Below are 17,495 nucleotides of genomic sequence, written 5' to 3'. Positions count from 1 at the left end.
AGAGGATGAAGCTTGTTCTTTTCTTTCTCCTTGCATGTGAAATATTTATTGCCTTATAATCAATTGTTATAATCAACTCTGCCTTTCAAGTACGTAATAAACTGACCTGGTTGAACAAATTAATTGCTCCAGTTGCCTGATGCAACCTTTGCTTCCCGAAGACAAGTTTGAATCCTTTTTCTTTGGGTGTATCGGAATTAGATTTTTTCTCTGTTCAACTTCATCTGCTATTACGATCCTCAGCTCACTATAATTTGGTGAACATCATGTCTTCCTTGTATAAATTATATCATCCTTCATTTCTGCGACTTCTTTTCCTTTCAATTCCATGAAAAATTTGGATCCTTGGAAATAGTAATAACATCTTTAACACCCTTTATTTCATCAGAAATGTCTCCATTGCAGGCAGCACTATATTTAAGGTTCCTGTCTTTTCTTGTAGTGTCACTTTCCTCGGAGCTTTTCACCCCATGCCTGAGTTCTACACATTCATTTTGGGCAGTTTGCTTACTTTGGGATGTCCCAGAGAGAAATGCACCAAAATCATCGTGTTCGTCTTCATCCATGTGTACCCATTGAAGGGGTTTCTTTCCTTCCATACTAAACGATTCCCTTAGTGCTGTTTCAACACGAGAAATTTGGTTTTCAATAGCAGCAACAAATTGTCCATGTCTAGCTGCGGTATGATCATCACCACATTGTCTATAGCTCAACCTGACAGCCTTCTCAAACTCTTCCAACTAAAACACATTGACCATTCAACATGACAGATACAGTTAGAAAAAGTGCAATAGGGCTGCCTAAACCATTTACATAAAAATTAAAAAATTAAAAAATTAAAATTTCTCTGATTTCAATTGGTATTAATATCTAACAATCCAAATCAGGATTGAAATGCTAACAGAGATTGACGTTAAAGCTGAGATGAGTTTTTTTACTTTCTTTTGGAATCGATGGAAATTTTTTCTAAATTGGATTCTTCCTTGCTCAACTTTATTAACAAACACCAGGATAGTATTGATACACTCATAAATTCTGATAAGATTTGTGTACAGTGAATAAACAAGAGAGGAAGAAAGGGAGATAGCTAAAGTGGGACAAGAGACGTACCTGCCATTTGGCAGTACCAAAAGCGGTTTGCAGCTCCCTACAGAGTTCATCCAAATGTTCTTGTGCTAGCCTTTCACTCCTCTGTCGAACCCATGCCTTGTATATAGATTCCATTCTGGAAAAGAAAATAAACGGAAAATAAAAGGGGGAGGTAGAGAATAAATTATTCTGAGTACCAATTTTATTGAGCTTTCTAAAAAGAAACAAATATGTCACTCTATATAACGGTTTGGTGGTATTCCTCTTCACTTTGAAGTGAGAGGTCTTATTCGAAAACGAGAATCAGCTCCCTTCACTACTACAAAATATGACTTTCATGACACTTGGTAAATTTTTTAATGACATTCTTTTACTGAAAATGTCATTAAAATGATATTATGACGCAACTTAAAAAGAAAAAAGAAAAATGGGAAATAAAAAACAAGTTATTGAAGAAGCTACGAAAGAAAAAGAAAAAAAGGAGACTTGAGTGAAAAACATAAACGTGGTGTTCATCATTGTCACTCAGTGTGAATTCCCCACTTTCTCAATAACCTCCTACAACTACGCCGACTGCCAAATTCAGTTCTCCCTCTCCAGCATCCAAACGCATTCTCTCTCTCTCTCCCCTCTTGCCGTCAAGGTCCGTCCCCTCACTTCCATTGTCTGTAAATCTTTATCTTTCAGGTTTTCTTGTTCAATTGTTCGTACTTTCTTTTTATGAAACCCTAAATTAGTGTAGTGGCTTTGATCTGTTCAAACATGGAGTAGAAAATGCACTCAAATTTACAAATTTAAATTGTGGAGTAGGAAGGCACCTGTCAATTGTCAAAAATCAGTAGAAAATATGCGCTTATGTTTATCCCTCTCCCTCCTCCAAAGAAAGGTCCACCAATCTTTCAATCTCGGATTAATTTTGTTTACTATCATAAGGTCTGTGCTTGCTTGCCATTCTATTTTGCTACGTTTGTCTCTCTCTCTCTCTCTCTCTCTCTCTCTCTCTCTCTCTCTATATATATATATATATGTGTGTGTGTGTGTGTGTGTGTGTGTGTGCTTGCTTGCCATTCTATTTTGCTACGTTTGTCTCTCTCTCTCTCTCTCTCTCTCTCTCTCTATATATATATATGTGTGTGTGTGTGTGTGTATGTATACTGGTGTGCTTTTATGAACTAAGAAAGTGACTTCAAATGGTAATGCAGCATTCCATCAAGCAAGAAGTCCATTCAGGTTCGTGTTGTACTTCTCATTCGTTTCTCTTAATTTAGGGCCTCAGATGAATATGAGCAGATATTATAGATGACAAAAGTGAACTAACCAAATAAAAATTAGAGTGAACGAACAGAAAAGTTATATTCTACATTAATCAGAATATCATGCTTGATTATATATATATTTTTTTGGATGGTGATTGAAATATGACCACAAATTAGTATGTGGAATCAGTAACTAGCTTCAATTAGGCTGCTTTTTTGGGATTATTTTTCTTTTCGATTGTGGGTTTTTTATCGTTATTGTTCAATTTATTGGAAGTTAGAAAAACTCATGTCTTGCTTTTGCAAGATATAATGAGTTTGATTAGTAGTGAATCTAGTGATTACCTTTGATTTTGATGCTATCAGTATGTTGGTTCTTTTATGATTGCATGTATTTCCCCTTATGGTCTTTCATTCATGTTTTATGGTTCTCCATCATGTGTTTTTGTATCAACTCTAGAATGTAGACTCTAAACACGATAGCACCTCAATCCAGTAAGATTGGGTATTAAATATAATTGTGAGAAGACATTTATTGGATGAGTTCTTTGAAGTTATAAATCTATAGCCTTCAATTATGAAATAAGTGGAAAATGAATTTAAGGATAGCAGTAGATTATTCAGTACATTTGATACATATTACATGCATTCGGAATCCAAGATAACTGAAGAAGTGGAACCATACTATGGTCGCATCTTTCTAACTTATGTCATTTTTATGTATCTTCTTCCTTGCTTTCAGATTTAGGACTTAACTTCCGTGCTTTGAAAGAAGAGGAATGGATTGGTATTGAGGAAAAGGGGTTTGATTGGTTCAATAGTTTTGTTTGTTTATTTGGGAGTTCGTGTTTGGTTGCCGAAGATTTGATGGATTTTTACATTTGTTTGTGGTTTGGTAGCAATCATTGTTGAATGGATATGGGGAACATGTAGATGGTGACTATGATTCCCTCATAGCACTGGTATTGGGACACTGGTGTAAGTTAGTATAGAATATTGTTTTGCTGTGTCGAATTTTTTCATATGGTTATGAAGTTTCATGTCTGATTATATTTTGGATTAGCCGAATGACAACTGAGACCGGGCAAATTTGCTCGTCGAAAAGCTGGGGAACGGTTTGTAAATGGGAACAATAACGAAATTGGTATCTCACTTTTCTCTCTGTGTTTCTAATAAATTCTTGGGTGCTTTAGATTTAGCCCTTTACAACTGTTGAACTCTAGACATAAACCCACCTATATTAAAACATCTAAATAAAACCCAAATTTTGAATTTGATGCCATGTAAGATAAAAGATGTCCATACATTTAAATTTATTTACAACACCATGCCACCAACATTAATATGGCTATTATGTGAAATCGCCTAATCCAAATCTAATTTGTTCAATATACATTCTATTGAAAAAGTAGATACATTAACTTGTGAAAATTAAAAAAAAAAAAAAAAAGAAGGTAAAAATAAACTAGTAGATACATTGTTTCTTGTAAAAACTAAACAATATTTACATTATTTTTATAAAAAGAAATAAACAATATGTAATTTTTTTTTTAAATTACACAATAGGTACACAATTTTTGTAAAAATTAAATAACAAGTACTTTAATTTTTGGAAAAAAAAAAAAAAAAAAAAAAAACTAGTAGAAACATTGTTTCTTTTCAAAATTAAACAATGAATTTATAAGGTAAATTAGTTTTTATGTATTTTTCATATATGGGCTTGTTATTATGTAGGTAAATTATTTTTCATGTATTTTACATATATTGGGTATATGCTTTTTCTTTTTTTAAGCAATCTAACATTTTAAAATTTTAATAGTAGGTGCACTATTTGAATCAAATGTTTTTTTTTTTGTAGGTAAATTATTTTGCATGAATTTCACATATATTAGGCATTTATATATATATATATATATATATATATATATATATGTGTTTGTGTGTGACACACCCCGACCGAGATCGGAGCGTGCTGGCCATCACTCAAAGGTGACGTAGCCATGTGCACGTGCGGAAGCTAATAAAGTAGTAATAAAAAGTACGAATAATTCAAAACTAGCATACTAGTACAAGAATAAGTGCTAGTAAGTGCGATACAAATTCAGAGTAGGTCTATAGCAGCCCAAATAAAACGACAACAGTAGTACGCCCGAAGGCGACCCTACAATGTGGAGTGTCTGTCAGAACGCCGGAAAGCCCTCAAAGGAAACCACCGCAACGGCTAAGCAACTAGAACCTGGAGGGGCGCAAAACAAAAGCGTGAGTGGGCAAAAACAAATCTTTCTAAAACCATTTATAAAATACTTTCTAACCCCTCGCCGTAAAACCTGTATACTTCCCAGAAAATAAACATATATACGTATGTATAAATATGCCAATCATGCTCAAGGGTATGCCAATCATGCTCAACAATGTGCCATGTCAAAGCCTCATAATGATATGCAAGTGCTCAGGTATAAATCACATCAATAGCATAACATCTGGCAGCCGGAGTCACCTAACGTGACCTGTACGGCTGCATATAGAGCTCAAATCTCAAACTCAATAACTGAACCTGCCCACGATTCGGAACCACCTAAAGGGGTCTGTACGACAGGCCTGGGTGTAACATGTATATACGCTCTAGTGCTACGATCACGTGAAGGCTGTGCGAATAATCGCGGGTCACCTACGAGTCGGAACCACCTACTGTGGTCTGTACGACAGGCCTATGCACCTAGCTTGGATCCAAGCTGAGCATATGGTGCGGGAGGTGAACAACACGTGAAGGACTGTGCCCTACTCTGGGCGGGAGCACTAACACCGGGGGTGCAGGTTATGAGCTCTCTAAGCATCTCTACCCACTATTTAATGCAATCGTTAAATAACGCTTACCTGGCACTTACCTATGCCTCCACAGCACCAACATATAAATATATATGACATATGCATAATTGAATATATAATTAAACGTATATGTCACTACTCATGCATAACCACCAATTATATATAAAAGAAATGGCATATAACGAAGCATTTATACTAATTTCTGGGAATTAATATGTATATAGGTATATACGGAAAACAAAAGCCCACTCACTGGTATGTAGAAGGGTCGTAGCCTCCCTGCCTCGCATGTGCACGCTCGTCCTCGGGGTACGTGTCACCTAAATGCGAAACAACTATAAAAACGTTAACTTTAAAGCACATAACCAACTTCTCGTAATAACTTCTCATACATTGCTCAAAATGGACAATTGAATATACCAACGTGCTCTACACAACCTCAGGATCACAACCATATTTTTAGAAAAATTTTTGGACCCCACACGCGCCCCCACGCGCCAGCACAGGCACGGACCTACGCGCCCCCCACGCACGGCCACGTGCCAGGCATACTGACGGTGTCAACAGACGCCGTCAGGAATATTCCGTTAAACTGACGGAATATTCCGTTAAATCCAACTGTTACCGTTAACTGCCGTTAGGAATATTCCGTTAAACTTAACGGAATATTCCCCTTTCTTCTCCGGCGAGACGCCGGCGCCGGCGACGGCACCGGAAAACTGGGAAAACTTCCAACCGTGTTTTCTCCTTCGTTTTTCAACCAATTTTTACGATCTTTATACCAAAATGAAGCTTAGGACTAGTAGAATCACGATAGACTAGTTTTAAGGCCTAAAAACCATGGAATCTCACCTGCAACAACGATCCAAGTTCGGCCAACTTCAAACCTAGCCTTCCCGACGTCAAAACTCGTCCAACGAACTACTCCCAAGCTCCTGGGAACCTCACAAACACAACTACAAGCTTAGAATCTCCTAAAACAAGCTAGATTAGGTTTGCATGAACAGTGCAATATTCGGCCATTGTTGAATCGACGTGAAAACCAAGGATTCCTCACCTGAAAATGGTATGGCTGTGCTCGCCTCGACCTCACGAGTTGAATGGTGTAGTTGGTTCCCTCGATCCGTGATGGTTTTGGTGGTTTTGGTGCTTGTCCGTACGTCGAAGAAAGAAGAAGAAGAAGAAGAAAGGGAGAGAGAGACATGGGACAGAGACAGAGGGAGAGGGAGAGTGAGTCAGTGTGTGTGAGTGTGTGTGTGTGTGGTCCAACACCTGCCACACCACACAAAACAACCCACAACGTGACAAAAACGAACTAGGGGCAATAAGGTAATTTCACACGTGCGTTTTAAATAACCCCGGGACGGGATGTCACAGTGTGTGTGTGAAATAATTTACGTACATTAATATGTAAAATATAATTTTATTGACTTGATTAAGCATGTATAATAACATATATTACACATGTTTTATGTTATTATATATTAGGCAATGAATTTATAACATTATTGTTTTTCCTTTTTTTTTTTTTTTTTTTTTGTAAAATCATTAATTCTCCCTTACCATCCATCCACATGGCATTAATTATGTACATCAAACATTCAAATAGGGTTTATAAAAAAAAAAAAAAATTCAAATATGGGTATTTTAGGCATCCGAATTTTTTTTAATGTGTGATGTCAAACATAATTAATGAATTTGCTAATGTGGAATCTAGTCAATGGGTTTTATTCAAGAAAAAAACTTATGTCGGGTTTATGTTGAGAAACTTAAGCTTTACGGGTTAAAGTCATATTTTCAGTAAATTCTTCAGTTTCTTTGTGTTTTCTTCCTATTGTGTATAAAAACTTAATTATGCATGCCCATGCTCTTTATTTTGGGTTCAAGTTGCTATATTGGTATCTCACTACTATTTGTTTATGCGTTATGCAGTTCATAATACGAAAGAAACAATTTTGAAGTGGTTCTCTTTTTTCTTTTCATTGAAATTCTTGTTTTCCTTTTCAGGTAATATGACATCACTAATAATGCCAGCAGCTACCTTGGGAGTAGTGGGTTATGGTTACATGTGGTGGAAGGTGTGCAGATTATGTTCTTTGTGGGTAATTTATAGTTCAGGCAAATTAATTTACAGCTAACGGTGATTTTTTTTAAAGTATTATCGTCTTCTTATTAATTAATGACTAAAATTAGTTTTTGTCGTCACATATTTCATTTGGTTGTGATTTGTTGCAGTTCAAAGAAAAAGCTACTTACATTTAATAGGAAATTGATGCATTAAGAATAGAGTGGGCTGAGTATGTTGATGACTTCATCCCAATAGATAAAACACTAGACTAGCTAGCTTGTGAAATTTTAAATTCAGTGGTTTTATTTTAGTAGAAAATCTCTACACATTTTATTAAATGTGTTGATTGTGAGATTGTTTTTTGTAAACTTGGGTTTACAAATCTATGAAGCAATACTGGTTTATTTAAGGTAAATATCTTGCTTTCTGGATGAATTATGTAGGTCTTGCTTTCAAATTAAAAATACATTAGATATGTCATCAAACATATTTCAGGACATGTATTAAACGGCTTATGACACACTTTTTGTGTCGTTTCTAATATTCAATGACACTGCAAATGGTTTTAGTGCTATAGTCATAATTAGTGTACCATGACACTCATTTCTATGTTTATGACACATATTCTGCGTCTCAAATTGAAATAAATGACATGCTTTTTTAATTCAATGACGCTTGTTAGGCGTCTCTAGCAGCTATACATGACACTATGCGTACGTCATGTTTAGTATACCATGTCGCTCATTCATCTATTTATGACACTTATTCCGTGTCTTAAATGGTAATATATGACACAAGTTCTTAATTCAATGACGCTTTTTAAGCGTCCTTAAAAGTAATACATGATACTCTTTCAACGTCATAAAAAATATCTTTAATGACACCCACAAAGATGACGTTAAACCCTTGTGTCATTAAACTTTTAACATGACGCATAAACTGCGTCATGTGTGTAAACATTTGTAGTAGTGCTTCAATTTTTGCAAAAACTTAGAGGGAATAGCAGCATAATACCACTAAATCCCTGTAATCACTGATTACTCAACATAAGGAGTTGACAATTGGTAGAATAACAACTCAAATTCTAAACTGGAAGAAAATGGTATTTTTCTTTAGGCCGGGAAGAAAGTGACCTTTTGATTATAGTTCACCTATCCCCGGGATATAGGGCGGTCTACCGTCTACCATTATCTCCACAGTGCAACCATTCCCAGTACAGTTGAGCATACTTTTTCTTGTCATCCAAATGAAGGGTAAAATCACGCTAACGCACTCAATTACAGCACACAGAAGCTATATCCGTAAAAAATTTATCATTTCCAAACCACCATGAGAGATTACTTATCCAAAACCTATCTAGAAGTTCAAATTCAACCCAAAATATACATCAGGCACATCATCAAAACTTAAAAAAGTGGGAAAAACGGAGAGAAACACACAACCTAGAATCCCAATGACAAAACTCAAAAACCAGCATAACAATCCAATTGAAAATTCTCCAACAAACTACAAAATCTAAGCACTATTAAACATTCAACAGAAAACATGTCACATCCCGGCCCGGGGCAGATCACTTCCCGGACCCGCTCCACCACTGCAGCACGATAATGTCCTCTTTGGGCTTACCATTCCCTCACGGTTTTGTTTTTGGGAACTCACGAGCAACTTCCCAGTGGGTCACCCATCATGGGATTGCTCTAGCCTCCTTCTTGCTTAACTTCGGAGTTCCAACGGAACTCGAAGCTAGTGAGCTCCCAAAAGGCCTCGTGCTAGGTAGGGATTGGAATATACATTTAAGGATCACTCCCCTGGGCGAATTGGGATGTCACAATCCACCCCCCTTAGGGGCCCGACGTCCTCGTCGGCACACCACGACCAGGGTTAGGCTCTGATACCAAATTGTCACATCCCGGCCCGGGGCGGATCACTTCCCGGGCCCGCTCCACCACCGTAGCACGATATTGTCCGCTTTGGGCTTACCATTCCCTCACGGTTTTGTTTTTGGGAACTCATGAGCAACTTCCCAGTGGGTCACCCATCATGGGATTGCTCTAGCCTCCTTCTCGCTTAACTTCGGAGTTCCTACGGAACCCGAAGCCAGTGAGCTCCCAAAAGGCCTCGTGCTAGGTAGGGATTGAAATATACATTTAAGGATCATTCCCCTGGGCGATGTGGGATGTCACAAAACAACTGATGCATATTTCACTTCAAAAAAATCCCACAAAAACATAATTCAATAAACCCATATCCAAATTCCAATAACATAGTCTAAATAAACACAGAAACCCACCAACAAAATCAAAACTGCTTCCCAAAGATCAAAACTGCTTGCCACCATCATCTTGGTTCTTCACCAACAACAAAAACCCACCAACAAAATTGATAAACAAGGACACCTAATTGCCTTCCGAGCCTTAAAAGTTAAACCAAGCAAAAAAAAAAAAAAAAAAGCATCAAAATTTTTCATATAAGCGGGTATTTTTGTTGTTTGGTCGTCTCCTGTCTTCTGTTCTCTTCTTTGCTGAGGAGAAAGCAAAGAAGGAAGAGAAAAGAAGAACGAAGAAACAAAGCCAAACAGATTGAGAGAGAGAGGACAGTGATGGGAGACGTATAAGGGATCTACTTTATCATTCAATTATAGATAACAAATCTTTGCCATCCAATACTATAAGTGAAATCGTGTATGTTCTTTATCATCATCTAAAAGTTATACATGCAAAAAATAATTCAACTTGAAAATCTTTTAGTCATTTTTATACATAAAACAAATAAACTGTTCACCATAAGAATCATTTGTTATCAAAATCGTTGAAAGGCTCAATTATGATATTTGGGAGGAAAATATTTGTTATGATAACAAAAGCATTATCCATATTAATATTCAACCAAAAGAAACATTAAACTAAGGGTGGTGATCTCCGGACTAGGATCACCTTCGGATCCCAGCCTGCGGAGCTAACTGATCAAAAGATCCCATCCTTCCATTTTTTATCATGTGGCCAAGAATAAATTTAAATGTTGCAAAATTCTCACGGAAAACAAGGCAAGATGAAATTGGAAGGTTGAGATCTTCTGATCAGTTGGCTTTGTAGGTTGGGATCTGGAGGTAATCCTAGTCCGTGATTTCATACATCCATTTTACCATATACACTGTTGAAAACTATTAACAATTAAAAAGGTGTGCCAGAGGTATAAGATAGTATATGAAAATGACCACCTTAACCTGTAATATAAAGTAGTTACTACTTTTGCTGCAACAGACCAAAAACAAGATGTAGCTTGACACACCCTGACCGAAATCAAGGCGTGTTGGCCGTCACGTGAGAGTGACGTAGCCATGTGCACAATGCGGAAGTATAAATAATAAAACAATTACGAATAAATAAAAACCAAACTACTAGATAAACTAGTTAAAGTAATACGCTAGTGTAAGACTAAGTGTGATAAACATAATCAGAGCACAAAAAGCCTAAGTGCAGTCCAGTAGGATGAATACTAATTACACAACACCCAAAGGTGATCCTACATTTGTGATGTTCTGTTAGAACCACCGTCAAAGTCCTCGTGATCCACCAAAGCGCTTCTACCTAAAACATGGAGGGGCATAAAACAGAAAGTGTGAGTGGGCAAAAACAAAACTTTTCAAAATCATTTCATTCTCAAAAGTTCTAACCCTTCTCCGTAAAACCTGTATAATTTCCCAGACAATAGAATATATGAATATATCGAAATCATGCTCAGAATAACAACATTCATAATTATGCCATGATGAATTTCTCAGCATAAAGTATAAGTAAACCAGGTAATATCAATCAATGCAAATGATATGTCAGCCGAAGTCACCTAACGTGACCTGTACGGCTGAATCTAGAGCTCGAATCCACATCTCAACAACTATACCTGCACACGAGTTGAAACCACCTAAAATGGTCTGTATGACAGGACTAGGTGTAAATAAATACGCTCAAGTGCTACTGATAGGAGCATATTTATGCGACTTAGTTTGCTTGTTTTCGTACATTTATGTTATTAGTTCTTAGTTATTTTAGTTCTTTAAACTTCTTTTGTGTGTTTTCAGGTTCATAGGACGTATTTGGCGAAATGATGCATTTTGGAGCCTTTTGGAGCACTTTTGGGCACAAATTGGATAGCTTATGCTTGGAGCAAAAGGAATGGACGAAATTGAAGAGTTGATGTCGCAAGGATTCCTACTACGACAAGGATTCCTACTACGATGAGGATTCCAATTACGAGAAGGTTTCCAAATTGAAGGAGGTTTCCCACTCACATGAGGATTCCTAGTTGGATGAGGATTCCTAATCACACAAGGATTCCTACTTGAAGTAGGAAAGTTAAGCCAAAGTTTCCTATTTTGGTTGACCTTTCCTAAATCAAGAACGCTCTAAGTTTTAGCACTTAAGATGGCTCCCAAGCACCCTTGGACAACAAACAAAGGTTCTTTGCAAATTTTCCTTCCTTGCCGTGCAAAGAAGGTGGTTTCCCTTTCTTTGTGCAAACTTCCCTATTTTTCATATGTGTTAGGACCTTTCCCTTATTCTAACACCTCTTGTTTAATACCTTACCTTTCCCTAAACCTTATGCCGCACCTCCCCTTATGTTTCCTGATTTCAAACTCTTATTTCCTAGTTTAATTCACTTTCCTAGTTCTAAAACTTTCCCCAAAGTCCTAAATTCTGATTTCTTGCAAGGAATTGACTTTTCCTTCATTCTTTTGCACCAATTTCGTTTCTTACCTTAAATCCCCTTTCCTTGCTGTGCAAGGGGTTTAATTTCTGATTCCTTGCAAGGCAAGGACATTCCTTATTTGCTTAAATTCGTGCATCCCCTTTTTCTGAGTTTATTTGGACTTTATTCACTTACCTTTTCTATTTAGACTAGGGAATCTGAATCATAACTTAATTAGGTATGTTTTTAACTTCCCAAAACACATTTAATCAGCCCTTGGCCGAACCCTAGAGGATCATTCACCACAGAAATTCGTCCATTCACTCCCACACACATCCATTCATCCCAAAACATCATAAAACAGCCCAGAAACACAACCAGCCGCACCACCTTCTTCCACCCTCTTTTCTGAGTTCTCCACCACCTTCCAACCATCAAACACTCATCCACACTCAACCTACACCCCTTGCCGTGCCTCTACACCCCCCAAAATCCATTCTACATCATCAAAATAGCCCAGAAAACATCACCATCCAATCTGTCGCAGCAAGGGAAAGGAGACAGTTTCATGAAATTGTTTGACTCTTCATTCTGAGTTGTTGAACAATTTTAGGTGTATTCTATCTTATATTTCAATGTCTAATTCATGTAATCTTTGTTTTGCTTTGAGTATGATTGGCTATATTCGTTTTGGCTAAGGGTGTATTCGAAACCATGATTATATATGTGAAATAAGTTGATTACTTCCAGTTATCGTTGCATAAGTCGTGAATACAATTTGCTTAACCGTTTGACTTAGAACTTGTTCTTGTATGTTGATTGAGAGTGCACGCTTAATTTGCATGCTTGAATTTGGTGCTAGGATATAAGTTTGTTTCACCTAATCGTTATGAATTTATATTCACAAGTAGTGAAGGTCGCTAGTCACGATCATGTTAAGTAGATTCCTGGCAAGAGTATCATGCTTTTCATAGTTACAAATGCCTTGTCGATGCTTATGATTTCCAAAGAACGTAATGATTCTAACTTGTATCTTTATCATCCTGTTCATATAGAGAACTTGTTAGGAATAATTTGTTTGCGATGCATATTCATCCAATTCAATGATTCTAGGGAAATCTGAAGGTTAGTTTAAGCGGACCTAATTAACTTGGAGTGTCGAGGTTCATAACTTATTGAATTGATAACTGGAAATTGATTTACGTTGCATATATTTCATGTGTGGAGAAGAACCCCTTAGCTATTCCATCATCCATTGATTCATCACAATTTGTTTTACAATCTGTTTTCTTTACAATCTGTCCATTTAATTTAATTTCGTCCAAATACAATCCCCCCATATTTTGTTAAGTCTTAGTCATTACAATCTGTCTTATTTTGTGTTTTTAAGTATTTGGAGTCACAAACACCTTCAAATTCGTCCCAATCTGCCTAGTTTACATTCTTGTTTTGTTTGTTTGATTTTCGTCCAAAACCAAATTCCCAATTGTCTTAGAGTGTCTAATTGGTTAAATTATGTTTTAGATTGTGTTTTTAAGAGTTTTGAGTCAAGTTAGAACCAATTTTCTTCCAAGTTTGTGTTTAGGCTCAAAACTGCCCAGTTTGTGTTTTTAGGCAGTTTTGAGTGTTTTTAGCTTATTTTGAGTCTTGTGAACTTGTTTTGAGGTTTTTTTTAAGTGAGTTAAGTGTTTTAAAGGTTAGTTTTATTTATTTGAGTCAGTTTAAAGTGTTTAGCACCCCTAGTTAATCCCCGGTTAGAACGATCCCTACTTACATCATTACTACAATTGTCACAAATAAGGTTTAATTTGTGTGTCACATTCGTAACGCATCAGCTACGATCACGTGAAGACTGTGCGAATAATCGCGGGTCACCTACGAGTCGGAACCAGTTATAGTGGTTTGTACGACAAGACTGTGCACCTAACTTGGATCCAAGATGAGCGTGTGGTGTGGGAGGTGAAGATCACATGAAGGACTGTGCCCTAACTCTGGGCGGGAGCACTAACACCGGGCTGCAGGTTTATGAGCTCTCAATGCATCTCACATAACCATTAATTCACAACCATAAACTATAACTTACCTGGCACTTACCTGTGCGTCTGCAGCACCAAACATACATATGTGCAACTACTAATACATAAATAAATAGGCAGACACTTTGCATGGCATTTTAAAACATATAAACATTCAATTTCATTTTCTGGGAAAAATTCTCAAGTATATAGGTATATACGGAAAACCAAAAGCCCACTCACTGGTATGTGGAAGGGTCGTAACCCCCGAGCCTTGAGTGACTGCACTCGTTTTCAGGATAGGTCTCACCTATATGCGAAACAACTATAAAAATGTCAATTTAAAACACATAACCAAAACTAGGTAATAGCTTCTCATACAATGCTCAAATGGGGTGTTTGAATATACCAACATGATCTACTCAACCTCACGAACATCCCCATATTTTAAAAATAATTTTCTGACCACCCACGCGCCGCCATGCGCCGACCAAGGCACGGCCAGACACGCTGGCCACGCGTGGGCACGTGCCTGGCACACCTGTGGAAGCCCTAACGGCGTTAGGGAATATTTCGTCCAAAAGCAAGCATATTCTGTTAAAACAAACCTGACGCCGTTAACTGCTGTTATGAATATTCCGTTAAGATTAACGGAATATTCTCCTTTCTTCTCCGGCTAGTTGCTGGACTCCGTCGCCGTCACTGGAAACTGAGAAAAACTTTAAACCTTTATATCTCAATGGGTTTTCAACCAAAATTACGAATTTTGTATAAAAATGAAGCTTACGAAGAGTAGAACAAAATCTTACCACTTTGGGGTCGAAAACCAATGGAATCTCGTTGGAAAAACCCACGATATTCTGGCCAAACCTGCAACTCACTGAAACTGGGCTTCTCGACGTCCAAAAAACTTTAGCTTTCTTCTCCAAGCTTCATGAGAGTGTTCTAAAGCTCCCTATGACCTTAAAAACTCCTAAAAACTTCATGATCATGTGTGCATGAACAGTGCATGAAATTTGGGGTTAAGGTTCTCAAGGTTTTCGAAAGTTTCAAGTCTCACAAATGGTATAAATGAACTTAGGAACTTGCAAGGAGTTCGAATCTTGCCTTCTAGACGTCGATCTGTGCCTGAAATAGTTGATTTGGGTGATGTCCATACGACTTGTACGGAAATGCAGAAAAATCTGAGAGGGAGGAGAGATAGAAAGGTCCACGGGTGTGTGTGTGTAGGTATGTGGTCCTAAATGAGTCAACAACCGAAAAGAAACAACTAAACAACACCCCACAATGGCAACTAACAATCAAGGGCAAAATCGTCATTTCACACCTACGGTACAAATAATTCGGGACGGGCTGTCACATAACTAATGACCGCTAAACCTTCGCCATGTACACTTAGGAGCCACCTAAGAGTGTATATTTTTGGGAAATTTACTGTTTTTATGATTCTACAAAAGGGCTCAGCTAACACCATTTAGTATTACGGCTTACTGGTATTTTTCTCTACTTGTAAGCGAGAGGTTTTAGGTTCGAATTTTTTAAATGACGAGTTCGATACTAACTCATTCGCACACCAAGAGGTGCAAATCTATCGTTGTAGTATAAAAATGTCTAATTTGTTTGAAAATCAAAATATTGAGTTTTAGATCATTTTAGCCAATTGTTCTATATTTTTTTCTTTTGACCAAATTGCCCTATATTTTTCATGAGTGTGGATTTTGTATTGGTTGGTGGTATAGTGGATTCAGTGGAGGTGTCGGCGGTTGGAGACAGATGAGGAAGAAGAATTGGATAAAGTGAGGGTGGTGGGCAGCGCACTTGATGACAGCCAATGTGTGTGTTTCTTATTGGGACCTTTGCTAGCTTACAATATTACCAAAATATAAATCGGTGATGAGTCACGTTACCCCATGTCAACTCCATCATCAATTAATTTTACACATTTGAAATGGAACTGTGCCTTGGAAACTAGGGGTGGGTTCAACAAATTGAAAATCGAAAAAATTCGAACCGAAATAAAAAATAAACCAAATCGAACCAAGGAAACCAAACCGAATTGAAATTGGTTGGTTCGGTTTGGGTTTTGTTGGTCCAAAAACCGAACCGGGCCAAACGGATATATGAAATCATATATATAGATACTCAAAACCTGGTGGCATGAGCCCCTTCCTTCCAATTGCAAATAGTTGCTTCAAGCCAACTTGACTGCAGGCTTTGTGTGTTGCTATAATTGTACAAGTAAGTTATTTATAGGTATTCTAATCTTTAATGCTTTATAAAATTTCTAAAGATTACAAACCCTAACTGTCACTCCCATTTCACCTCTTTGTTTTCTTAAACTCTCTCTCTCCCCTCCTCTACTTTCTTCCTCTCTGCTTTCTAAGTCTCTCTCTCTCCTTGCTTCCTCTCTTCCTCCAAATCACTCTCTCTAGTCTTCTCATGCCCTCCTTGCGGATTCCTTCTTCCAAACCATGATTTTTCCTTGCCCTTTCGAATCGAAACCCCCTCCAAATTGGAAGATTCTAATCCGGATTTTCCAATCTCTCACGGGTAATTTTCGAATCAAAACTAATGTGATTTTACTGAATTAAAATAGGGTTTTCTTTTAATTATTTTGTTGGGGTTTTGCATATTGTTCATATTTTGGGGTTTTCCATATTTGTCATATTTGTTTGTTGCCTTTTTGCTATTTTGTTTCTCATTTGCTTTTTTTTATTTTTTTTTATTTTTTATTTTTAATATATATATGAAGTATATATTAAACAAAAGGTTGGGATCAAATATCACATTAACTTGATTCGGGTTGAAATTTCTTCCAACTTGTTTTGATTATATTTACTTTGTGTTGCATGCCATTGGAGGTCTGACTTTAATTTGGTTTTATGTAGGTTTTGACTTGCAGTTTGTTTTGTGCATGATTTCTACATGAACGGACAAAAGATTATAAAAAAAATAAAAATAAAAAAAAACCCATATCGAAAATTAAACCAAACTGAACAAAAATTGAAAAAAAGTTGAACCGAACCGAAAATTTAGTTTGGTTTTGATTTTGTCAAAAAAGCGAATCGATTCAAACCAAACCCACCCCTATTAGAAACAGTATTTGAGGATTTTTGTGTCTTTTTACTCTTAGGTTTAAACAATACATTTATGACGCTACTTGAACTGAATCTTGGTTGTATGGAAGGACCTATCCGAATATTTAACTTACGTAATTTCTATACAAGTGATATAAAAAAAGCACTTGCACTCTATCCAATATTTCATTGTGATGGATGGATACAACCCTTAAATATGTTTGTCCTTGTTTACTGATCATAGTAAGATTAATCACACAGTTTGGGCCGGATATATTAGGTTCGGGCCGAAGAGAGATGACTCAGGTTGAAAGATTGTAATTCTCGACCTAATAGTTATTTCTGAGTCCCAATAGAAGTAGGATTCTTTAGGATTGGATTTTGAAAGGATTCGTGATAGGAGCATATTTATGTGACTTGTGTTATCTTATTTCTTTGCATTTACTTAGTTAATTTCCATTTATTTTGCTAATTTAAG

The 17,495-nt window shown here is 36.9% G+C and overlaps 1 protein-coding gene across 1 annotated transcript; it reads right to left on the bottom strand.

Moving 5' to 3' along the window:
* Nucleotides 1-320: 320 nt before the first annotated feature.
* LOC137732843 (uncharacterized) lies at nucleotides 321-1,224 on the bottom strand. The gene is made up of 2 exons (XM_068472104.1): nucleotides 1,111-1,224; nucleotides 321-740 (listed from the first exon to the last, which is right to left on the bottom strand). Exons 1-2 carry the CDS (start codon nucleotides 1,222-1,224, stop codon nucleotides 321-323), a joined length of 534 nt encoding a protein of 177 aa, XP_068328205.1.
* Between the last annotated feature and the right edge of the window lie 16,271 nt (nucleotides 1,225-17,495).

This window comes from Pyrus communis, chromosome 4 (genome assembly GCF_963583255.1).
Source record: "Pyrus communis chromosome 4, drPyrComm1.1, whole genome shotgun sequence".
Classification (NCBI taxonomy): domain Eukaryota; kingdom Viridiplantae; phylum Streptophyta; class Magnoliopsida; order Rosales; family Rosaceae; genus Pyrus; species Pyrus communis.
The sequence above is the reverse complement of the archived record's forward strand: the minus strand, read 5'-3'. Positions and strand labels throughout refer to the sequence as shown.

Bases quoted from the DNA above. Each gene is read 5' to 3' on its own strand.
- LOC137732843 (XM_068472104.1), bottom strand. From the start codon at position 1,224: ATGGAATCTATATACAAGGCATGGGTTCGACAGAGGAGTGAAAGGCTA. The intron at 741-1,110 runs GTACGTCTCTTG...AATGTGTTTTAG, and splicing joins TTGGTACTGCCAAATGGCAG to TTGGAAGAGTTTGAGAAGGC.